This window comes from Pelmatolapia mariae, linkage group LG10_11, assembly GCF_036321145.2.
Source record: "Pelmatolapia mariae isolate MD_Pm_ZW linkage group LG10_11, Pm_UMD_F_2, whole genome shotgun sequence".
In the NCBI taxonomy this organism is placed as follows: Eukaryota; Metazoa; Chordata; class Actinopteri; order Cichliformes; family Cichlidae; genus Pelmatolapia; species Pelmatolapia mariae.
The window spans coordinates 20,056,807-20,082,746 of record NC_086236.1 but is presented as its reverse complement, the minus strand read 5'-3'; the positions used below and the strand labels follow the sequence as shown (position 1 = coordinate 20,082,746).

The window sequence follows — 25,940 nt, the reverse complement described above, 5'->3', positions numbered from 1 at the left end:
CTGATTTTCCGTTCAGTTCTTGTGCAACTTGGCATACCTCAGCCTTTTCTCCCCCGTTTCCCTTCCTTAAGAATGGCTTCTTGACAGCCACCCTTACACTGAGACCATTTTCTTCTACTTCATTGAACAGATTGACTAGATTGATAATAGATTGACTGAAAGGCCAGATGCATCTCTCAGGTCCTGTCAGGTCTTTGCTGATTTTTTTTTCATTTGTGCTGTAGATAATTTTATAGATCTGCCACTTCTTTTGACCCTCACCTGTCCAGTTTCCTGCCCATTGGAGATTTTGAGGATATACTGCACACCATGCCAAGATATCCCAGGTTTTTTTTTACCAATATATCTTTTAGGAATCACATTGTTGGTGCAAAAGTACCATTTCATGCCTGTCAAACTGTGTCATCGTTGGCTTTTTTGTAGATTGGATTAAGGAAAACAATTGGCTACTACTAACAAAATGCCTAAATGTACAATTTAAATTTATTCTTTGCTATGTTGAATTAGATTTATAACTCATAGATCAGGGTTAAATGGCATGAAAATGGTCAGGTACAAGGACTGGACTGAAAAATTTGTGAAATGAAATGAAAAACTTTGAAAGCTGGAGAACTATTGATTAAGACCACCTTAAAAATTACAATAAGGTCTGACCACCTGGAAGCAAAATATGAAGAACTGATGGGTAGTGCGTTTTGGACAGTACTCTGTGTGTGTGTGTGTGTGTGTGTGTGTGTGTGTGTGTGTGTGTGTGTGTGTGTGTGTGTGTGTGTGTGTGTGTGTGTGTGTGTGTGTGGACGGGTATTAACATCTTCATGGGGACCAAAAATTGGTAGTTTACTATACTTGTGGGGACAATCAGCCCTCGTGGGGACCAAAATCCCGGTCCCCACGAGTTTGAAGGCATTTTCGAGACTCAAACTGTGGTTTTAGTGTCAGGGTTACAATTAGGTTATGGTTAGGTTTAGGGTCAGGGTCAGGGTTAGGCATTCATTTTTGATGGTTAGGGTTAGGGTAAGCGGCTAGGGAAAGCATTGTGTCAATGAGATGTCCCCACAAGGATATAAATACACACATGTGTGTGTGTGTGTGTGTGTGTGTGTGTGTGTGTGTGTGTGTGTAGATAAGTATAGAATATTTAAATTGAGTCTGTACTTTGCAAAAAAAATGCGTATCACACTGTCGGTCACATACATTTGATCTTTTATATTTAATGTTTATATTCACATGCATGCATTGTCGTTTATTGTTAGTAATGTTGTGTCACTATGTATACAGCATCTTATGACAGTGATTAGGCACTTAATCCTTGCGCTCTTCACTTATGACAGACATTGCTACGATGAAGGCGTACTGATCTCTCCCAGCCTCTTCAGCAGCCCATCGAGCGTCTCCAGGTTTTGTGCTTTTTCTTCTAGCAGCTCATATCGCAAACTGGAAATGTCCTGCTTGATTTCTTTCAGCTCTCCTGGATTAAAAAAAAAAATAGATGCAAAGCTATCAAAGAAAATGTTGATGCCAGCATGGGAGGACAAATGGTGCTCTTTATCATTTTACCTTCAGTGATGTCATCACTCTCTCTGTCTGCTTGTGCTTTGATAATATACCGCTTTATTAGCCGCTTCATGATCTTCTGCAACCAGTAAAGGAAAAGGGGTTCGAATTATGAACAAAATGTTCTTTGCAAAAATAACACATTAAAACAAGTAATAAAATTATGTTTTAAAACATAGTGAAATACACAAACACATGCCTGATATCTGGTTCGGCTGGTAGAAGCACCATATCCAGAGTTTTTGCTTACTCCAAGCTGGAAAATTGAGTTCAAATTAGCTGAACACAATTGTGACATTTCTGTGGTGTGGCAGTAATACCACTGGGAGGTGCTAAGGCTCTGCCACTAATGCTGAACTATCATGTTACCTTTCAAGCTGCAAAAGGATAAATATTGGATATATTAGGGAATTAATCACCATACTGTGTGGTACCTGGTTGAGTTGTGTCTCATTTTTCTCCTTGCTGTGTCCTTCAACTAACTGCAGGAGCAAGGACTTGATGCCTGTGGCCAGTCCGAGCATAGATTTTGGGCTGGGGACTAGGTTGAAGGGCACAGGGAGTGTCCTTCCCTCCTCAAAGTAGGAGAACCAAAGTTTTGCACGAGCAAACTTCCACTCGACGTCAGCATCATCCTAAAAAAATTTAAAAATCATGAAGAAAACGGGGAAATGTATCAGGGAAGGGAAATATACATGTTTGACAGGACAGAAGGGGAAAAAGCCTGTGGTGCATTACAACCACCAGTTGGTATGAAGTGTGGACCAGCCACTCCCTTATTCACAAGGGGTCTCCACATATTGACATAGCAGATTCTAACAACAGTCCTTCCTCACACAACTCCAAAGGGATTTATGTCTCCTCCCAAAGTTAAAACCAAGGATCTCTTGCTTGTTAAGCAAACATGTAAATTACTATGGAGCCACTTGCCCTCAAAGAAAAAAAAGAAGAAAAACTCAAATCCTAACTCAGGTTAATACTACCTCTGACAGAGTAATAAAATATGTTTGACAGTTTCGTCTTCTCCACAATAATCACATTTCCCCATATAGGCTCGCCTTTTTATAAACAATGTGTCAGCAAACATACCCGCATGGGCACACAGTAGGTAGGTATGGGTGAAGTGTGGACCTGAGTAAGCAGTGAGCAGGGCAAATTCACTATGGGTTACCCACAGAAAACACCTATGGGTTAGCCCAGGGGTAAAACTAACGTGGGGCCTTAATGGGCTAACCCATAGGTGTTTTAGTGAGGGTTTTCTATGGGTAAGCCCACTATATGAAAATCCTCACAGGAATCCAAAAGAAAAAAATGACTATGGGCCCTATATTAGATGCATCCACTGTGGGGCACCCACAGAATTACTTCTTGGGAGGGCAAAGGGGTAAAACTGCTATGGGCCCCTCATGGGCTAGCCTACATGGGGCTCACGTAGGTTTTCTGTGGGCAATCCACAGCGGGCTTACAGAAAACTCTTATAGAGACTCCAAGGCCAACACTGCTGTCAGCCCTGTGTGGGCTCACCTAATTGGGGCTCAGATGGGATAAGTGGGGGTTTACCAAGTCCACACAGCAGGACACTTTACCCACAGGTGGGTCTATACAGGCATGTGTGCTGGGTAAAGGAAAAGGCCCTAATTTAATTTAGTTGTATTCACTTTCTGTGACACAAATAAATTAAAGTAGTTTGCTTCCCTTTATATCTTAATTTAAATGACATTATTTCTCTTTATGAATGTGTGTGTGCTTGGGTGAATGAACCTTGTAGTGAATCCTTGTTAGAGTTAGTGCTATATAAGTACCAGTTCAACATGCGCTACATGTGCGGCTGCTTTTTCAGCCCATGCTTCATCTTTTCAAGCATGCATCTGGGACACAGAATGATTTACCGTCTTAATGACCTACCTCAATCTCCTGGAAGGAACTATTAATCATGGCAATGAGCATGTTGAGCAGCACTATCACCATGGTAACATTGTAAACTCCGTACAGGACGTAACCAGTGTTCTCGATGAATTTGTGTCCGTTGTTGATCACTACGGATCTGACCTCAGACAGTCCAAATATAGCCCAGAACAATGTCTTGAAGCTCTCCTCCAGGCTGGACGGACGCACAGACGAATAAAGGGACAGAGGGAGAACAGAGGGAAGTTATTTTTGAATTCAAACCAGCCGTACACAATCAACGTCAGAGATACTCTTTTAGTAAATCAACAGGAGGACAAAATGTTTTTTGGAGTTAATATTACAGAATAATTCAGAATAGTGTTGACATTATTGCACAAACATACAAGTTTAGCATGAATTTATTTGGCACAATGAATCTGATTCTGAGGCAACATGTCATATTTTTATAATACTCTATTATGACTGTGTAAAAGTTTAGCTGTAACTATTTGTGCTAATGGGTCCCAAGATAAATGCAAGATTCTTTTCATTACTGCCACATAATTTTGCTCTTTGTTTTGAAATCCAAGATATTTTAACTTTTTCTGGACTCAAAACTTCTTCAGCTGTGGGGAGATCAAATCCCCCCTGGGTGCACTGATGATAAGTTTTGTCCACACTATAACCACAACCAGTGATAAGGGTCCCAAGGGCTTAGTTTTAAATGGTGACAAGCCACAAAAATGTTGGGGCTTCTTTTAACTGTAATAACCACAAAATGAGTGGGTCTACCAAAGAAACAGCTCTCAGATCTTGGATAAGAATAGTAAGAAAGGATCAGGATATAAAATATCTGTGAACCAAGGATATCTGTGATATCCTTGGTTTGGATTGGTAATCCATTGTTGATCAAGAATTGAATCAAGATTCATGATGAATTCGTCTGTGCAAGTTGATGAAAAAAATAAATAGATAAAAAAACAAATTCAGATGTTCACTGGTATTGACTTACGTTGTGAAGGCATCATTTTGTTTTGCACCCAGGTAGTAAGAGTACAGGTTAAACATGCCGATCATGAATGCCAGAAAGACCAAGATGAAAATGACCATGAACTTAAAAATGTCCTTTACTGTCCTTCCCAAAGAGATTTGCAGGGGACCGAAGCTTTCATTGGCCGGGAGGATATAAGCAATCCGAGAGAAGCTCAGCACCACTGCGACCGCGTACAGGCCCTCTGATACCAACTGGGGATCTGACGCCACCCACTCGATACGAGCTACAAAAAAACACAAGCGTAAGTCAGAAAATCACCTTTGATTAAAGCTTGCAAATATTATTTTAAGGCAGACTGAAGAGGATATTTTGATAAATGAGCACAAGCCGGGCACTAAAAATGCTATTTAACAAAGGATCTGTTAGCCACGCTGCTTAATTTCATCTTGTTCTCTTTAAAGAGAAGGAAAAAAGTTAATTTGCCAATAAGCACAGGAAAATCTAGGGCGACAGTGATACTTTTTACTTTTTACATCTATAGACTGACAGCTACAACAGACACAACATTAAAGCCATGAACAAGTGAAGTGAATCTTTTCCTTATAAATCAATCTTCAGCTCTGAAACCTTGAGTTCTGGCATTTCTGCCAATGTTACTTTGATGCTTGCAACCTGCCTAAAAGTTGTTTCCAGCCAATCACATCACCTCATGGCAGTGTCCCCCAGCAGGAAAGAAACATGTGTCTTTTGTTCTGTTTCAATTCAATCTTATGTATATAGTGCCAAATTACAACAACAGTCACTTCAAGGTGCTTAATATTGTAAAGTAAAGGCTCTACTATAACACAGATTGTCCTGTAAAGACTCTCCCCTCACCCCCAATCGGTCATGGCGTATGGCTACCCCTCCCTGGAAGAGGTTTCTTCCTGTTAAAAAGGAGTCTTTACTTCCCACTGTCACCAAGTACTTGTTTATAGGGGGTTGTCTGGTTGTTGGGGGTTCTTTTCAAGTCATTTGCTGCTGTATAAATCAAGCACATCATAGTATTTGAATTAGTTCATGTGATGTGTGAAAATGTGAAACTGCTCACCCATAGTGAAGTAGCGTATCTCCAGAGGCAGTGTGACATTAATCAACGTTGTGTAGTTTGCATACACAGAGGTCTGTGCTAAGTTAGCGTGTCTCAGCGCAGAGAAGCGGCAGCTAAAGGAAGCCAGGAAGATGGCGAGCATCCCAAAATCCAAGAAGTTCCACGGCTCAACCAGGTACTCCCCTGGTCCTTGACTCCAGATCTCCTTTACTTCTGCCCAAATCATACCTGCAGCAGGAGCACAAGAACACAAATGACATGATTCGGTAGATGTTTGTTTTTTTAATTGTTTGCTTTTTTATTATCTATCATCATCTTATGCTCACCCATGACCCATGAGATGATAAGGATCTCCATCCAAGTGAAGGGTGTTGTAGTCATGCGGTAGAGCAGCAGAGGGTCAGAGCTGCCCGGGAGCTGATGGTGTGTCATGTTTGGCAGCAGGGTGGTGCCTGCAAAGCGGTCAGCAGCATTCAGGATGAGAAGACCCAGGAAAATTGTAAAGGATGAGGCATGAGCCACAAACTTCATGAAGGGACTACGCATCACTTTTCCCACCTGAGAATGAGAGATGGAATAACGGAAGGGTGAGAGGAAAGCTTGTACTGTGAATGATCTTTATGGATGTAAATATTACATACTCTGCTGCATGGGGCAATCCAGTAAGCCACAGCCAGTCCAGGCAGTCCTATAGCCACCGCCAGCACCACCAGCAGTTTGATGGCAGTGGTTTGTTGTCTCAGGCCAGGCAGGTTCTCATACCAGATACTCAGCAGCTGCTGCTGGCAGTTAGGATGAGCCACAAACTGAAAGGCACAGATGAAAGAAGTAGGTCAGAAGAGTTAAGGAGAAGGAAACGGGAAAATAAAGGCTACTGGAAGCTTAAGGTACAATCCTTAAAGTGTGATTCTATTTTTATTATTTTATTAAATTATTTTTAAACAGAGAAAAGCAGCAATCCATTACATCTGAGAGCTAAAACTAGAGCAGATTTGTTTTTGTTTTTATTGATCTGAACAATTAATTGATTTATGAAGAGTAATTTTCTGGCATTTTACAAACTGATTAATCATTTAAACAACACAAATTGGCTGCTAAAACGATTACATGAGACAGCTGCAATTAGAAATGAAGACAGATGAGTTCAGACTCAGCTCAACGTGAGTAAGTGCTACAAATATCTTTATATTAAAAACACTTGTCAACAGCATTTTGATGTTTCACACTATAAATTCATTTTTTCATTTCTATTTTTTTAATTGATCTTAAAATCAGGTATTGTTTCCCAGCATCCATAGCTGTTGTTGTTGTTGTTGTTGTTTTTCTCACCTTTGGATATTTGTCTGATTTTAAAAGTTTGTTACCCTCATGCAGTAATGTTACTGACAGTCCAACTCATATAGGATTTTTGAGACGGACACCATTACTGATATTTGGTGATTTAAAAATCTGATATATTAGCCGATTTTTTTTTTTCAGGCACACTAGAAAAAAAATTTCCCAAACATTTGTTATGTGTAGTTACTTTTTACTAAGATAGTATAACAAAGCAGTTTAAAAATAACCTTGTTTTCTTGTCACATTACTCGTTTACACTCTGCCCAACTCTGCTCAGATCAGCTGGTTGTTCTGAACACTTTTCCAACACGGGAGCTGCAGAGCGCCTTCTAGTGGAAAAATTATGTAATAACCTTTGCAACACAGTTGAGCAATGTTTCTTCGTTCTCTTCTTTAGTTTTCATTAATCTGCCTAAAAATGGAAATTATTTGCCAATACTGATATATCGGCAAATAGGTGTTATCGGCCAACATATCAGTTTGGCTCTATGTCATATGCTCAAGCAGGATCCACAACTGGAATGGCAATGACAGTTTTTAGTGGGATATCAATCTAAATGGGTTATGCTGCTCCCATCGCACAGATAAATGTTTGCAATACTTCTAACTTGCTCAGAAAACCCATGTTTTATCCTGCCGCTGTGTCATTGCCTGTTTGAGAACACACTGACCTTTTTGAGCTCGTATTTGATGGCTAATTTGAGCCGTGTGAGAGAGGGGCGACCTGGTACATCATAGCTATCGTCCGAGTCAGTTTCTCCATTCAGTATGGCCTCCACTTCCTCCGTGCTGCGACACAGGTCCAGAAGGCCCACCACGTAGTCCTTGCACTGGCTCGACAGGCGGGAGTAGTCATTCTAGAAACATGAGGAAACGTGCATCAGGAGTGAAACATTTGAGATAATTTGGTAAGATGCTAGTAAGATGCAAGTAAATGCAAAAGGCAGTTTTTAAATGATGTTTTCATTTATTGAGAGCAAAAATCTATCCACACTTGCCCCTAAACCTAATAACTGTTTGTGCTGTTTCTAGCAGCAAAAACAGCAATCATGCATTTCTGAAAGCTGACAGTGAGTCTTTCACAACGCTGTGGAGGAATTTTTAGCCTACTCTTCCATGCAGTATTCTTTTCATTCAGCCACATTGGAGGGTGTTTGAGCCTGAACAGTCTGTTTACGGTGATGTCAAAGCATCTCAGTCTAGTCAAAGTCAAAGTCTGAGATCAGACTTTGACTAGGCCACTCCATGTCATTGCTGCTTAACCTGAGTGCTCTTGAGCTTCAGGGAATGAACGGACATTCTCCTTCAGGATTTCCTGTTAGAGAGCAGAATTCATGAATATATCAAGTCAACAGCAAGTCATCCAGGTCTTGAAGCAGCAAAGCAGCCTCCGACCATCACACTACATCACCACCACCGTGTTTGGCTGTTGTCATGTTCTTGTTATGGAATGCTTTGCTAGTTTTATGCCACATGTAACAGGATACAAAGCTTCTAAAAAGTTCAACTTCTGTCTCATCAGCCCACAGAATATTCCCCAAAAGTCTTGGCAATGTGAGACAAGCCTTTGTGTTCTTCCAAGTGTGACAAATATGGAAACGAATAAGAAATCGGGAATGGGGCAAATACTTTTCACAGCATGAAGATCAAGAAAAAAATGTGTAAGCTGTATTTGGACATCTCTGCTCAGGCATCCTGTTGTTTATTTATTATACAGTACCCACAGCATACTTTGGTACTATGAGCCCAGCAATAATTACAGCTGTTGTTTATGTGTCAAACCAAAAATCTGAACAGCGACCACAGGCTCTAGACCCTCGTCTGTTCTACTCTTGAGGCTCATAAAATGTTCATGGGTATGTTTTTTAGGGTATGTGTACAGCAGTGATAACAGACAGTGCACATTACTTCTGCCGGACTTGTGTTTGCATTTTTGTTCTTGTCGTTGTATTTGTACCTTAAATTCTTTCTCAATATTAGCCAGCATGGCCAGTTCATTGCTGAGCTCCAGTGCTGCCAGCACTGGATCCTCATTAGACAAGGAGAGGTAAGCAGGACTGGCGAGTCCTCTGTAGGCATTGATCCTCGATCGGGAGTGGCTGAAGGAGTCAAACTGCTGCTGGTAGTTGCATGAGTCACAGCCACAGAAGTAGTCATGAGGCGGATCGATGCGAGCCCCTTTACTTAGCAGGGTGTAAACAATTTCATATTCCTGACAGTGCGCAGCCAGTATCACTGGAGTCACGTCATGAGAAAACCTGCAGGAATTTACACACAGAGAAACATGCAGACAGTACGCAGTATCAGCATTCGCCTTAGCTTGTTTTCTGCAAACGAGGTTTAAGTTTCAACATTTTTATGAATGTTATGAATTTGAACTTTTCTGCAAACTAACTGAAAAAAGAAAAAAAATATCAGCAGCTGGAGCAGTCAGTGCATCCAATATAGTTACATTGCATCACCAAGCATGAACATTTCCATTTATACCTCACTATCCTCCTAATGTTAGCTTTTTGTTGTTGACTCGTATGAGACTATGACAGTTGTGGAACATATTTAATTGCTTTCTTGTTCAGAGATAGATTAGATATAATATCTCCCATCAGCACATATGAAGCTCCTGCCAGAACTATCTTAGCTTAGCACAAAGACTGTAAACAGGAAAATGATTTGCTGCTAAATCCATCTGCCAAGACTTCTAAACTTAGTTTCTTTAATGCAAACAAACTTAGTTGCCAGTGAAAAAAAAGCTGCATGCAGCTGCATGATGAAAGCAAAAATGAGCCTTGAAACCAAATATTAAGGAGAGATCTGCATGTCAGGCACTTGTTTTTATAAAACACACGTTTTGCTATTTTATTTATTGAAGCTTTAATTTGCAAACTTCACACAACAGCTTTATGAAGTAGCAATAGCAAAAGAAAGAGCACCCATGTTCATAATTATTGCATAAATACACTACCCACACTTCTCTTAACCACACGATAACCAGTTACATTTGTGGCTAATACTGTCTCTTTATCTTACAGCATCTGCCCATCATAAACTGAGTAGCTGCTCAAGTGTCTGAAAGACAGAATCACACAAACCATTGAGGTGTTTAATAAATACTCAATACATATCTAAAAAAATCTCATGTGTATGCATGTTCCAAATGTTTTCCTAAAGTGCATATGTGCCTAATAAAGTGTCCGCTATTACCTAAAACAAATATACAAATTTAAGTAATGAAACACTTCTTCCTCACACATACCTTGTCCCATCCTCATCATAAGCATAGAAGTCATCCAACATGTCTGCCTGAACGGGGCTTGCTGTTAGACGGCGGGCGTCTCTAAATGAAGGGTGGCCCAGCAAAGTCTCTGTGATGCGCACATAACCTTTACCTAAAACAAACACGGAGCAAACTTGTTGGTGGTACAACTTCCATTTACACTGTTGTTGCTAAACTTGCCGAATCTTAACGATAACTCCAAAATGTTAGCTTATATAGTATAGTTTGCTGGAGTTTGTGATCATTGTTGCAGTTTTTGGGCTGGTTTAAAGTATTTTTAACCATTACTGAAGTAGTTGGTAAATTTCCTAATCATTTGTTAGCATGCCATAATGGCTCAAACAGAATAGCTCAACTTGAAAGAAAATGGTCCTTTGGACTCATATTTTGCTACCTTAAAACATAAACTGTGGAGAAATTAAATGCATATTTTCCTTGCAATGCCTGCAGTGCATAATATATTTTGATAAGGACCGCCGTTATCCCACAGGCCATACTTGGAGAGCCCCATCTACTCAGGTTGGTCACAGTTTTTCAAAACTACATCGCCTGTATTTTTTTTTTTTTTTAAATGATGACTTACTAAAGAAAAAAACATACATCCTCAGCTTTCTTGAACAGTGGAACCAACCTTTAATATTGTCTTTTTTTAAAGCATCAATCTTTTAAATGTTGTAACTGCTAACAGTAGAGGCTAAATGTCTAGTCTTTTGTACTCGTGCTAAATTAGCATGTTAGCAACTTAGCTAGACAGGATTTGGCAAAAGCTAAAGTTTAGTCGTCTTGGGCAGTGGTTCTCCAGGTTTTCTTAGGGTCTTCCAAAGGTTTTTCTTTAGGCATTGGCTTCTTTTCCCCTCATTTTCAGTCCAGACCTGAGAGATGCATCTGAACCTTCAACTGATCCATTTACTGTTCACTGGCCTCATTGGAAGGGTGGCTGTCAAGAAGACCTTCTTAAAGAAGGAAAACAGGGGAAAAGTAAGGTTTGCCAAATTTCCCAATAAGTGGACTGAAAATCTGTAGCAACAGGTCATATTGAGCAATGAATCCAAATATGAACATTTTGGTTCAAATCATCATTATTACGTATGAAGGGGGTCAGCAGAGACGTACAACAGTAAGTACAACTGGTGGAGAGTCTTTAAAGGTTTCAGGCATCAAAGACAGTGGTGTTGAGGATCTCGTCAAACCGAAATTATGAACACAGTAAAGTAAAGTAAAGTAAACTCAGATTTTGATCCGTCATGCAATACCATCTGAAAAGCATCTGATTGGCAGTGGCTTCGTTATTCAGCATGACAGTCATCCCAAACACACTGCCAATCATACCTTTATAGAAAAACATACACTTGCATACTATCAGTGATGGATTGGCCTCCCCAGAGCTCGGACCTCAGCATTATTGAAGCAGTGTGAGATCTTGACAGAGAACAAAAGGCAGCCAACATCTAAAAAAGAGCTTTGAATTTCCTTCAACAGACCAGAGAATGAAGCTACAAGAGCTGAAACTATGTTGAAGAATAAAGGTGGTGATACCAAATATTGATTTTAAAGTTTGTTAGAATTGCACTCTTTTTGCTTTATACACTACATTCGATTGTCCTAGCAAAATATAAAGAAATAAGTAAAATGTAAAAACGTAATCATCAACAATCTCCTCAAACTAAACACAAAGTATTTCACCAGAAATGGTCCAAGTGTGGCCCGTTTGAGCAGAAAAATGCCAATGCAACTGTGGTAACATTTTTGCAGGTGGCTGAGTGGCTGCAGGATGTATGAGAAACTTGACTCAGAGGCTGTGGTACAGAGGGGTTAACAGAACTGAGGCACTTAAATTAATCATTATTATTAAGCAATGTCACTAGACCCATAAAGAGACACAGCTATGTAAGGATACAGATTAGCAGATAAACTGTTACATAACTGTCCTTCCATCCAGTCAAGCAATGTGTTGTGTCTGACATCTTTGGAACTTCTGAGTGATATAGAGATTTTGCCATATTATGTGTTTTTGGCCATACACAAATAATCAGGCCTTACTGATGGCTAAAAGGAGAGCGTCGCCCACTCTGGCCAAGTCTGCCCTCCCCAGCAGCAGCTCCGTCACCTCCAGATGTTCGTTGGCCACTGCCAGCTGCAGTGCATTTTGGCCCATGTAGTCAACAGCGTTGACGTTCAAGTTGGGTACATGCAGCAGCATACGCCGCACCTCTGGTATGTTCCCGTATTCAGCTGCTTCCAGGAAACGCTGCTCAACCTCTGACAGGCTGACTGAGGGAGCTGAGAACATGTAGGCAGGTCCACGGAGAGCCTGGCGGCGTTTAGCAGCAGTGAGACGAGCCATAAGCTGTCTCTCAGAGTTACTGTGGCTGCCAGAAACAGAAAAAACACTCGATGTATGGTCCACACATGAATTTACACACAATGTAGTTAATTTGTGGCATAGTAAAAGGTGGCAGCAACTGTCCCTTAGTCTGGATCCTCTCTTTCCACCAGAACGGTGCAGGTGTGCTATCCACACAAGTAATGAGGCCCACACACCTGTGAGAGAGCACTGAATCACAGTTAACCTCATTCATGTACTTGCCTACCATAATCTGCAATTAGTAGATGTAAGTTAACTTTTACCTGGAGAAAAGATTAAATAGTATCACGTTACAACATTTTCCTGGTTCTGTATTTCTTTCTTAATATTCTTTAAGATGCATTACCTAACATTCTGTTCTGCTACATCATATGAGGTTTGTTTATGCCATTGTGGCTTACAAGGTTTGCACATAAAAACGAAGTACTCAGTGCATCAAAACGACCAAAAGGATTCCCAAGCAGGCATCAGTATGTGACGAGAGGAGCATAAGAAGAGGTTGAGAAATCCTGTAGCACTGAGCACTGAGGTTAATGTAAATAATGAGGCTGGAAATGCAAAAAAATGGTTTACATTATAAGCATTATATTACTCATAAGTTAAATTACGTTTACTAATGGATCATGGGTTCTGAAGTACACTCTCTAATGTACATCAGTCTCCCTCCCTCCATCCCAGAGCGCTGACCTAGAGTAAAACCCAATGAGCACCTGTGGCTGTTTTGCTGGTTGCAAGTTAAAGAATGCAAACTGAAGAACAATGTGCTTGCAATATTTAGTGAAAATTACCATCAGGCGTCCAAATACGTTTTATCTTCTCCTTCAAACTTTTTAAAACCTGTCAGTCTTATCCATGATTTTAACAGAAAGATGCAGAGGATGAGCATATATGCCCGCTACACCTCTGGCAGACTTACCCAAGGCATCGTCCGGAGCAACACGTTTCCTCTCCAAAATCATCGTACATGAGCAGGTTATCACGGCTCCTGGCTCTGGGGCTGTCGCTGTAACCTGCAGTCCCGCTGGCACGATGAACTGCAAGCGGTCTGTGGTTCATCTTGGAGGTGATCGCCAGCAGAGGCTGTGCTCCCGTTTCATGTGAAAGACTAATCAAGTGCCTGTGGCATGTCTCTCTCTCTCCGTCTCTCTGTCGCCCTCCCCCTCTGGTTTTTTCTGTGTTCTTGAGAAAGAATGCATCCTTCTGGCTCCCACTACACTTTTCCTTACGTGACGCATTGAACTTTACAGATGTGGGAGGAAGCTCAGGGTTGCGACTGAACAGGTTCAGAGTTACTACTGATGTAGGGTCATATTTGTCTCAGCTGTTTCACCAAGTCCTTCATCTCTTTCTTTGATATTACTCAGTATTAGTTGTGATAATAAAGGCAGATTTGTTTGAAAAATAATAGGAGTAACGAAATGAAATATTCTCATGATATAGTGTCTTACCAATAGTTGTAATTTTTGACTCGTAAGATGCTATTTTAAACTGCATTATTTAGAGTACGTGTTGAGCTTTTTAGTGTGTGTGTACATGCGTGCAGAAGTGACTGATGGCTGATGAACAGCAGATGAGATTCCTCAGGGTTTAAATTCCCTGTAGACTTTGCTTCCTGTGTGCTCCCACTCTCAGCTGATCCTGGTCCAGTGTGGGAAAACTCTGTACCCAATCACATGTGTTCATGTGTTTACAACTGTCCAGCTTTTAGTAGCTCTTTGCAGCAATATTGTGATCATCTTCTGCTTTATTGTCCCATAATTTTTTTATTTTTTTATTTTTATTTTTTTGTTGCTTCCTAGGTCATCTGAGAGCACTTTTTATCTGCTTTCAAGCTGAATTTCACATGAAAAACCCCCTTACATTCTGTAAAAAGTCTCAGCGTGAAATCAGCCTGATAAAGCAGGATCTCCAATGCACAATTGTGGCAGCGAGAATTGCCTTTTAAGGGCCTGATTGCTGAAGATTAGCCAGCTTGGATGTGTCGTGGCGTAGGGCCATCACATTTCACTGGGAGAATAGTCGGGGCAATTGGGGTAAAGTCTGACAAATGTCACCATTGTGGGTTTTTGTTAAGATTTGCTCGTCTGAACAGAACAGACCTGAGATCTGGATGTAAACACTGTCAGCCTAAACATACACACTCTTACTGAGGGGCACTGAGTGGACAAGTACCTGGACAGTCCTTTGTGTGTCCTCCTCATGTGTGGGTGTGTGTATTGATTAACTGTGGTGATATGTACGCATACCAGACCACACATAGAGCCGGCGCTCCTTCAGTGTTATCACCTGAATCACTGACGCTAAAACACACAAGCACAAACACACACATATCACACACACAGATAAACTTTGGCACCAACAGGACACCGTACATGTAAGCCCCACAATGCTGCAGCTAACTGGAGTAGAGTTACCGAAGCCGTATAGTTTAAAGACGTCACTTGAAATGATGAAGCCACCTGAGTTCAAGATATTTCTCTCATAGTTCATGTTTTGTTGGGCTGAACTCTGAAGAAGGAGGGGTGGAAGAACAAGGAAAACACACACGCACACAAAGGCCCGGACCAAATTGTTTCCTGTGTGGAAGCAGCTGTTCTGCAGCCTGTGCATCTGTTCATTGTCCAATAAACCAACCTGAACCTGCAGCTCCTTCCCTCTCCCAGTCCCATCATTTTCTCCCTCTTCTTTACTTCTTCTTTCTTACTTTTTATGTAACAGATAAAACTTAGACACACTCCAGACTCTCCCGAGTTTGTTTTTTATTCTGTGTTTTCTTTCTCTAATGTGTGAATAATAAGAAATCAGTATCACGGCTGGTTTGTTGGACGCCTGCGAGATTAGAATACACCAGTTTCTGTGTTTCTGGCGAAACTAAACAGTCTGAGGTCCTGCCAGCATGCTCAAGAGGCTGCGGTTTTCATTACAGCTGCAAAGTGTCTAGTGCTCATGTGGAGAGACAATAATAACAGCGTCTGATTCTTGGAGTGCTCAAAAGTTCTGATGCGCATGAAACTTTCCTGATTGAATCATCATTTGGTACCTTGAGGCAGGTATGAGCTACTGTTGTTCGTTACTGTCTTACAGGATTATCAAACTTGATTGCTTTTAATCAATGACTATCATGTGATGCACCTGAAGGGGTGAAACCACGAGGTTTCTGCAGACTGATTCAACACGGTGGTTACATTGAGATGAATCAGGGTGCTGATTCAGTTTCGCACTTCAGTGTGAATGTGACCTTGGGGAAGAAGAAGCCCCAGTTTTCAGCTGTAGCCTCGGTAACCTTTTCTCTCTAATCCAGTGATTTGATTGTGGAGCAGGGAGGGCACTCTGGGTGTCTGAAGCAACAGACGCCCTCTGGCTTGCTAACGTATTTATTCGGGGAGGTCGCATTTAGTTTCTGTTTGATCAGACCTTTGCAGGGTTTTTCTTTTTTACTAATCAGGCTACTGACTTTTTAAGTCTCACTAATTGCACAGCAACTGGTTAGATTTATGTACAAGGATATTTCATTTTAATTACATCTTGGATTTCATGGTTGCGGATTATTTCTGCTGCTATAGTGACAGAAATAATCTGGGCACATACTAATAAACTGCGTGTGATGTAGGTCTCAATCAGTACACTTTGCTGAGATTCACAGCACCACCTACTGGACTGGATCAGTTTAAGTTCTCCTCCCTTACCTTGGTGTGTATGTTAGCTGAACCAAGATCAGCGGAACCTGACAGGAAAGCAGCAGAGTTTGCAATTAGTGTAAAAGAAGAAGAAGAACACCATAAGTACTTGGCTGATTTTATTTTATTTTATGTTGGTCACAGTGAAAATAGGAATCCAGAAGAGCTATATTCTGTTTTAATGAAGCTTTCAGTCATGCATTGCAATGATGCATTTCTTCCCATCATCTCTCAATTATTGGTTGCAATCCTCCTGATCTTCATGGTGACAGATTTGATGGTGTAGGGGACTCCGTTGTGTCTCCAGGTGTCCCACACGATGTGCGTCCTCTGCCCCTGGTTTCGCTCTGTGTCTTCGGGAGAGCCGTTGAGATTTGCCAGACCGCACTGATTGAACCACCACCCCGTGTGGTTGTGGTGAATGCTGCAGCTCTCCACCGTGCAATTGCCAATGGAGCAGAAAGGGTTGCAGCCATCATTGTCGACATCTGAGGCGCTGAACGGTGCCGTGTCCTGGTTCTGTTCCTGGTTGTAGCCTCGAAACGCATCACCTGCACCAGAGCACGCAGAAATCCATGCAGACATGCAGGAGACACAAAATAACCAAGAGGAGCTGTCGCTGTGTGTTTTAATTTGCACTTTAGCAATTTTTAAAAAATAACATTTGTTTTGTGAAGTTTAACTTATTAAGCCATACCTGCGCTACCTGCGTATCTGCCCAGGTGTATGCTGAAGAACTGCGTTTCGCTGTCAAGGCGGAAGTCATCATAAGATGCATAAGAGGTGACATCATCATGGGAGACTAGAGCAATGTGAAGCTGGAATCGAGTATCCTTCTGGTTTACTATGTGAAACACCTTCCTCAGGCCCAACCAGTGTTCTCCTAAACACAAGATGAGAGATTTAGTGGTGAAGTGAAAGGTATAGTTCTCAACATGTGTAGATTGATAAAAATGAGACGGTGTGACAACTTTTAGGAAATGCTACGATACTTCACTAGGAGATGGCTAGCTAACCTTAGTATAAATACTGGGAACAGAATCAAAATGCTAGCCTGCCATCCATACACCCATAGTGCTATATATACAGCAGCATCCTATTAAAACTTATCCTCTTCATGCTTTGCTAACGTTTCCTCTGTGCTAGTTGTTATGCTAGCACAACTTTATGTGCTGCTCAAGCAAAAACCATTGATAAAAAATGAAAGTTCCTCCTAGACTGCAGTTCCTCCAATGGCTGTCTTAGACTGGATCAACAAGAAAGTCAATTCCAAAAATAAAATACTCTGTAACGCACACCTTTAGACTGTATTAAGCCTTAAAGTGTGAATGTGAGTGTGAATGAATAATGTCATTGTAAAGCGCTTTGGGTGCCTTGAAAAGCGCTATATAAATCCAATGCATTATTATTATTATTAAAGTGATGGATAATTATGGTTGTTGTGGCAAATGAATTCATTCACAATGGAAACCTACGAATCCCACAACCTCAGGTCCAGCAGATAGTGAACATTATGTTGGTCAGTGGTTCCCAAAACATTCTTTAACTGATACTATAAAGTATATTTTGAGCATCTAGCTTACCACCATCTAATGTTATTTTTAACAGTTCAACCTCAAAGAGGATCTCTTTGATAATGTACAACCTGCAAGGTGTCCAAAGCCATCGACATAGCCATCCCAGGATCTTTTGAAGTCAGTTAAACCGTCACTCCTCCTCTGCATCACCGTCCATCCGCCTCCCATATAGTCCATCTCACAGAAAACCTGCAGGACAAGCTTTGCTTTGAGTGTTGGCCACAGAGTGAATAAATCACTGAAGGAGTGAATGAATGAATTATATACATGTACCTCAAATGAAGAGTCAGTGTTCTCTGGGTGGACTATGTAAATGCCACTCGGGATCTTGGGGACGACTGACACGAGGTTGTCCTTGATGTCGCTGCAGTCTCGTCCTAATCAATGCAACAAACACTCTGTTTGGTCACCAGGAGAGCAATTTAATCAAATTTATGGTGAAGCAACTTTTTTGATTTATAGCCACTAATGACTTGAAGGAATGTGCACTTCATGTATTAATTAGTCAGTGAGCTTAATATAAATGACATCAATTTATTCTCCGCCTTCGCCGCACAATCATTATATATTTGTCAGAGCTGTTTTTCTCTCTGTTTTTCTCTGTCAGAGCTGTTTAGTCACTCAAATGAGGCACAAATTATTGAGTTATGATAGGCTGTACAAGTTAGTGGTGCAGTTTAGCGTCTAGTGGAAAATATGTACCTCCAAATTTGCTGATTTTGAAAATTTCTGATGTACTAAAGGTTTAAATACCTTCTGGTGTGGCTTCGTGGGTCAGAAAAAAAAACTTTTACAAACCTCAGATTTTGAAAAAATGCTGTTCTGTTGATTCTATTTAAACCTTTTTCTAAAATTGATATACTGGTGATTTCATTTTTAAATAATGGACAAAATTATGCACCAGGTTTAAAGATATCCTCAAAGGGAGGCCATAGTGTTTATATCCACATTATCTTTTATTTATATGCTGTTATAAACATAGATCACATTAAACTCAGCTCTTGGCTCTATATGATGTTTAAACAGGGGATGTCATTAATATGGTGATCTCTGGTTTGAACCTACTGTTTAAACCTTATGTTTGTTAGGGGTAGCCTATTAGAAGAAAAACAGGAAGGGGAAGGAGCTTCAGTAGCTTCTTAAATAATGATTCACAACTTAAATCACCAAAGGTACAGTACAGGGTGGGCCACTTATATGGATACACCGTAATAAAATGGGAATGGTTGGTGATATTAAAGTCCTGTTTGTGGCACATTAGTATATGTGAGGGGGCAAACTCCTCAAGATGGGTGGTGACCATGGTGGCCATTTAGAAGTCGGCCATCTTGGATACAACTTTTGTTTTTTCAGTAGGAAGAGGGCCATGTGACACATCAAACTTATTGGTAATGTCACAAGAAAAACAATGGTGTGCTTGGTTTCAACGTAACTTTATTCTTTCATGAGTTATTTACAAGTTTCTCTTTGTTCACAGCCATTGACATGTCGAAGAGCTTAACACGTGAGGAGCAGATCGAAATTGTGTTGATATCTGGTGAACGCAGTAACCGGGTCATTGCAGCAGATTTCAATGCAAGACACCCTACGAGACCACCCATCTCCCATGCTACAGTTAGCAAACTGCTTGCTAAGTTTCGTGATATTAGCTACTCACAAATGGCACCCTTACAAACTCCAGCTACTGCAGCATCTCAACGAGGATGACCCAGATCGGCGCACAGAATTTGTAGAATGGGCAAAACAAAAATTGGAACAGGACCCTCAGTTCACGCAGAAGATTTTGTTCAGTGATGAGGCAAACTTTTATGTGAATGGTGAAGTTAACAAACAAAACCACCGCTGTTGGTCTGATACTAACCCACATTGGATGGATCCCTCCAAGACTGCTGGAACAACAAAAGTGATGGTTTGGTGTGGTATATGGGGTACAACGATAGTGGGTCCATTCTTCATCAATGGAAACCTCAAGGCCACTGGATATTTGAAATTGCTACATGATGATGTGTTTCCCTCTTTATGCACTGAAGCTGGCACGTTCCCTGAGTTTTTCCAGCAAGATGGTGCACCACCACATTATGGGTGCCAGGTCCGAGCATTCCTAGATGAACAGTTTCCTGGAAAGTGGATTGGTCGTCGTGGGCCAGTTGAATGGCCCCCAAGGTCTCCCGATCTGACCCCCTTAGACTTTTATCTTTGGGGTCATCTGAAGGCAATTGTCTATGGTGTGAAGATACGAGATGTGCAGCACCTGAAACTACGGATACTGGATGCCTGTGCTGGCATTTCTCCTGCGGTGTTGCTATCAGTATGTGAAGAGTGGGAGAAGAGGGTTGCATTGACAATCCAACACAATGGGCAGCACATTGAACACATTTTATAAGTGGTCAGAAACTTGTAAATAACTCATGAAAAAATAAAGTTACGTTGGAACCAAGCACACCATTGTTTTTCTTGTTACATTACCAATAAGTTTGATGTGTCACATGGCCCTCTTCCTACTGAAAAAACAAAAGTTGTATCCAAGATGGCCGACTGCTAAATGGCCACCATGGTCACCACCCATCTTGAGGAGTTTGCCCCCTCACATATACTAATGTGCCACAAACAGGACTTTAATATCACCAACCATTCCCATTTTATTACGGTGTATCCATATAAATGGCCCACCCTGTACTTTTCATAATTCACCATGTCACTGGGTGTTACTAGTTAGCATCTATGTCTTTCAAGCTCCATAATCACAATCGTATGTGTTTGTGTGTGTGTTACCATGAGATTGTACGGGTTTCATGGAGTACATCTCAGTGTTGCTTCTCTGAACTTCCAAGCTGAGCGTTTGCACTTTGGTCATCAACTCTGTGACCTGGAAATATGACATCACTGTAAATACATTCAGCCAGTCTGACAATCACAAACACTTTTAACAGATGTTTAACAGATTCTTCGTCACCTGACTGCTTAGGATGTCCAGAGCTCTCTGTTGCGCCTCCATCACATCCCTCATCAGTTTTCTGTTGCTGCGTCCAAACGCAAGCAAAGACTGCTGCAGCTGACCTGAACACACACACACACACACACACACACACACACAAAAGCACACACACACTGAACAACACATGAAGGTAATGGGGCTAACAATAGCACAATTAATCAGAAAAGGCTTTACCACAAATGGATTGTTTCTCATCTCGCAGGAGCTTGACAGTGATGTCACAGGGGATGGTGCATGAGTCCTGACCTTTGACTTCACCAAGAGGTCTCTGATCTTTGACAGGAACATCAGAGAAATCTCGATCGACTAATTCTGATTGGTTTATATTACCTCTGTTCTCTTTGTCCTGGAAATCAGGAGAAAAGGACAACGAGAGAGTTCAATCTATAAGTCAGCACTTATGTGTAACTAGCCTGGAAAGTATGACTCCTGTGGCTCATTAGAGACTGAATAATGTCAGCATTGTGTTTGTTTTCTGCCTTTTATATATCACATGGTTTCTAATTTCAAACATACTACAGAAAATGTAGTTTGTAGTCTACTTCCTGACTCAAGGGATATTCTTCAGTCCCCTGAGTCAGGAAGTAGACACTCTGTTAGTGTTTTAACCTGATTAGCTGTTGTGTTTTAACTTCTCCACCACCAACTGAAGTGAAAAAAAAGACTTTCATCATGGGATCAGCAGTGCTGTAGGTCAAATATCACGCTTGGTTGAGAGTAACTCCAATAAACCGAAAAAAGATTTATAACCGACAGTAAACTACAGCTATTGTTCCACTACAGCACATTTTGGATGGAAATTGTGCACAGTCCTTTGAAAACTTTCTTTTTCACGTGACTGAACTTACTTGGAAAGATTGCTCGGTACTAATAAGGAGTTAAACTCCACCTAAGACAAAACTCTGCAAAAGTGCTGTTTACACATTATTGCATCAGCAAAATAAATTAAAAAATCTACTTACAATATGTGGGTATATATGCATAACAGATACTTTTACGTGTATATTTTGTTAAAAATACTTATTTTCTTTCATTTAAAACACAAACTCATAACATGATCATTTTAAAGATGGTATAACTAATAAAAAAACCATGAATTCGTGGCTAACCTCTAAACCGCTGTGATCATTTCTTGAAGCACTTTAACACCTTTAAATCAGCTCCCTCACAAGTCATAATTTATAGCTTCCTGCTGTAACTCCTGATGGAGGAGTGACATTGATCAATAAGACAGATGACAAGTTAAAAACATTCATAACATGCATTGCGGTACATACTGTGTAGGAAAGAAGCGAAGGCAAAAGCAGCAGAAGGACAGCTGCTGTCCACATCATCTCAGTCTATTCTGACTGTGATTATTTCCACCAGGAGCTGAATTCGGTCCACCAGCAGACACACCTTCATATGTGCTTATTTTTCCACAAATTCTTTCCTTTTCTAACCGTCTTCTCTGCTCATCTACCAAGTATTTCTGCATCTTCCTTTCAGTTTTTAAACTACTTTTTTTTCTCCAAACTTCCTGTCCAACTGCCCTTTCTCCACCTCCATCAGTCACTCCTACTTTCTCTTGTTAAATCCCCATGACAGCATACCCTTTAAAAGAGGAGGTCACATTTGTTGATAAAACTCTGGCAAGTAGCTGAATCTGCTGATTCAGAGCCATTACCTTCCCCCTCAGTGTGTCTATTACCGAGCATTGTTGTTTTACAGGTTATATCCTGCCATCAGCATGAGAAACAGATGTGGAAAAGGGAAATGGGCAGCTTGTTTTAATGTAGGAACCTTCTCCCTCTGCTTGTGTCTCTGCGTGGGAGCTACAGCTGAAGGTAGGGAGGAGTCAAGGCAGGGTGTCTTTGCTGCTCGTTTTTCCCCCCCAGTTACTCTGTTTTAAAACAGTCTCCCCCTCCTTGACAGTCAGACCAATTACTTCAGTTAACTGGGCATTGAAGCAGTAAAGAAAGCGTTCCACTCAGACTCCAGCCTGTCACTTCCCTGGAAAACTGTCCTGCAACTGCCAAACTGAAGATTTGCTGCTGTTCATAACCTGTGTGAGTTTACAGCCATGGTCAGTGACAGGAATGTGAAAAAGCCACATGCTGCAGCCTCTGGGCCCCCACATCTGTCCCACGTTACATGCTCTTGTAAAACAGTCTGTGCAAGTAAATGAGAGCTGAGATAATGAGTATATTTAGACATGACTGCGTGATTAATCAAGCAATTAATCAAACATACGGTACATTAAAATCTGTTTGTGTTAGCAGGGACGATTGATACTCTCCTATTTCAGCACAGTAAATGTGACAGAGCTGGGAGAGAGTTAGCCTAACATAAAAGAGTAAGTACGGATCTGGCCTGGGTAAAGCCTGAATATTAGCCATCCATCCATTCTCTTCTGCACATCCTTATCAGGGTTGCAATTGGGCTGGAGCCCATTCCAGCTCCTGAATATTATAAGTTGGCCATTTCTATCATTTAACATTTCTCTGGTAAGCTGTGGTAAGCCTTGGTGTTCCCCTGGACAAGCTGGAGGAAGTGGCCGGGGAGAGGGAGGGGCTGGGCTTCTCTGTGTAGGCTGCCCCCAGATAAGCGGAACAAGATGGATGGATGGATGGATGGATGGTAAGCTGTGGTGTTTAAGCATGCTCTGTTGGTACTAAGAGGCCCAAAGAAAATATCACCACCAGCACCAACCTGAATGGTTGATACAAGGTCAGCCGAATCCAAGCTTTCAGGCTATATTTTGCCAATTTTTTACTGCAAACACCTGAGAGTGGTGAAGGCTGCCTACTGTCAGAGAGTCCACTGGATACCCGCATCCATCCTCTTGGAGGCTACCCACCCCCAACACGTACTGTTCACACTTTCAACCTCAGGCCGGAGGTATAGAAGTGTGAAATGGAGGACCTCCAGACTGAAGAACTCTTTCTTCCCTGCTGCTATTAGACTCTAAAACACTTGACAGGAGTTCATAACCTACTGTATTTCATACATGCTGATTTATAGTTGTGAGGTTTTTATTGTCTTTAAATTATTATCTAGGAGGAGGAAGCAGAGTACCCGGAGGGAAACCACGCAAACACGGGAAGAACATGCAAACTCTACACAGAAAGACCCCGGCCTGAGTGCTAACCACCATGCCACCGTGCTGCCCATTATTATCTATTTTACATGTGAATTTATTTCTGTTTGGCATCTATTGTGGACAGCAAAGGAAGAAATTTATATTACATGAAAATATTTTTTCTTTACTGTGCTTATGACAATAAAACATACTTAGGATGTCACAGCAGAAATCAAGACTCATCAGAGCAGCCATTGTTTTCCATTCTTCTACTGTCCAATTTTGGTGAGCAAATTATAGACTCAGTTTCTGTTTTTTGCTGACAGGAGTGGCTCTGGTGTGGTCTTCTCCTGCTGTCACCCATCTGCTTGAAGATTCAAAGTGTTGTACATTCAGAGATGCTCTTCTGCACACATTGGTTGTAATGGTTTTCTGAGTTTCTGTTGCCTTCCCATCAGCTCGACACAGTCGGGCCATCCTCCTCTGACTTCTGACATCGACAAGACAATTTCACTCAGAGAACTCCCCGGAGGGTCTGAAAAATAGAAAAATATTTTTCTATTTTTCAGACCCTACAAATGGTCGTGTGGGAAATTTTAAGCTAATCAGCAGTTTCTGAAGTACTCGGACCATCAGCAACAACAACCATGCCACATTTAAAGTCACTTAAATAATTTTTCTTCCTCACAATGAAACTCATTTTGAACCTCTTCAAGTGGTCTTGACAGTGTCAAAATACCTAAATGCACTGAGTTGATCGTACACCAACATTCTTCGTTTGTGTGGAAAGATGAAGCATTAAAAGATACTACGTTAATTTAGAAATTGTTTTGACCTGCAACTGTTGTTTAAAAAGGCTAATTACTGTCTGCATCACATGTAACAAAGTAAGGCTCCTCTAAAACTTATATGGCTCATAACAGCCAAAATGTAAACATGCACTGTGTGGCTTTACTGGTTTGTGTGGCCAGACTGACTGATTATCTGGCTTGTTGCCTTTGAAAGGCCAATCAGCTGTTAGCTGTAGCATGATGTTTATCCGACATGAGATGTATGAGAATAATAATTGTGTTTAACAAGCTCCAGAGGGAAATAGCTACCCTGGCTGTGTCTGTAACAAAATCCACCTAAAACCCACTGTCAACACGTTATATACCCTTTGTTCCAGCGCATGACTTCCCATAAAACGCAGCTGTTTAACATTCTGGAGGTGAACCAGCGACAAAATGAGTTTCCCAGAATATTCCCTAAATAATCAAAAAATAAACCAACAGCTGTCACCACATAAGTTTTATATTGCTTTCCTTTCATACACATATTTTTTTTCTTTTTCTGTTATTATTCTGGTTTCAATCTTAACCATTTTTAACGTTTTTGAATACTCTCCAAAGCCCAGTCCTGTCTTTCCAAACCAGTATGTGTCTCTGAGAGCAATTCTTTATTTACCCGCTTTGTTTGTGGTGTGAATAGGCACCTGATAAGTTGCCTGTGCGTGACCGCTGTAGTCATGCCCACTGATTTGGCAGAGAAACGCTGCTGATTAAAAACCGCATGTGGAGATGATTTGATCTGAGACAGCAATCAAAAGACTGGAGAAATGATCCTCATCTCCTCGAATCTTCGCTCCTCCTTCCTTTTTTACATTCTGTTTAGTAATGAGAGACGTGAAACCCAACGCGCTGCACGTTTCAGGTGTCAAGGTGAGACACTGCCATCTAATGCGTAGTGCTGTGTATTACATTGCATTTATGGTAAGGTCCACTGATCTGAGTGTTTTTAAGCATCCTGCTTTGAAACCTCAGACACATAAAACAATCGAAAACATCTTAATGTTGTATGATTTAAAAAAAAAAAATCAGACACTGGACTGAAAACAATCCTGTCACTTTATTCTTGCTTAGAACAGTTCATGAATTTGATTTTATGAAAATGCAATATGATTTTAAACTGAACAAATAGTAAATTAAAAAAAAACAGTGATGTCCTTAGCCTGACATTTAAAAACATTTAAAAACAGTCTGTGCAGTGCTGTGAAAAAGTAAGTACACCATCTTTAGCAGCAATACCTTGAGGCTTTCTGTGTGACTCTCACATTGTTTTGGGGGGAATTTTCACCCATTCTTTGCTT

General features: G+C 41.0%; 2 protein-coding genes across 2 annotated transcripts; both read right to left on the bottom strand.

Annotated features, from left to right (window-relative positions):
* Nucleotides 1-1,209: 1,209 nt before the first annotated feature.
* Nucleotides 1,210-13,594, bottom strand: trpc6a (transient receptor potential cation channel, subfamily C, member 6a). The gene is made up of 14 exons (XM_063486164.1): nucleotides 13,419-13,594; nucleotides 12,178-12,506; nucleotides 10,117-10,249; nucleotides 8,821-9,121; nucleotides 7,535-7,720; nucleotides 6,167-6,331; nucleotides 5,852-6,083; nucleotides 5,526-5,753; nucleotides 4,454-4,718; nucleotides 3,460-3,655; nucleotides 1,989-2,189; nucleotides 1,754-1,810; nucleotides 1,558-1,633; nucleotides 1,210-1,468 (listed from the first exon to the last, which is right to left on the bottom strand). The coding sequence occupies exons 1-14, from the start codon at nucleotides 13,556-13,558 to the stop codon at nucleotides 1,338-1,340; spliced, it is 2,640 nt and encodes an 879-aa protein (XP_063342234.1). The 5' UTR covers nucleotides 13,559-13,594; the 3' UTR covers nucleotides 1,210-1,337.
* Nucleotides 13,595-16,322: 2,728 nt separating this feature from the next.
* On the bottom strand, nucleotides 16,323-22,138 carry angptl5 (angiopoietin-like 5). The gene is made up of 8 exons (XM_063488001.1): nucleotides 22,029-22,138; nucleotides 20,926-21,097; nucleotides 20,710-20,813; nucleotides 20,529-20,622; nucleotides 18,030-18,133; nucleotides 17,825-17,945; nucleotides 16,877-17,062; nucleotides 16,323-16,730 (listed from the first exon to the last, which is right to left on the bottom strand). Exons 1-8 carry the CDS (start codon nucleotides 22,083-22,085, stop codon nucleotides 16,411-16,413), a joined length of 1,158 nt encoding a protein of 385 aa, XP_063344071.1. The 5' UTR covers nucleotides 22,086-22,138; the 3' UTR covers nucleotides 16,323-16,410.
* Nucleotides 22,139-25,940: the final 3,802 nt, after the last annotated feature.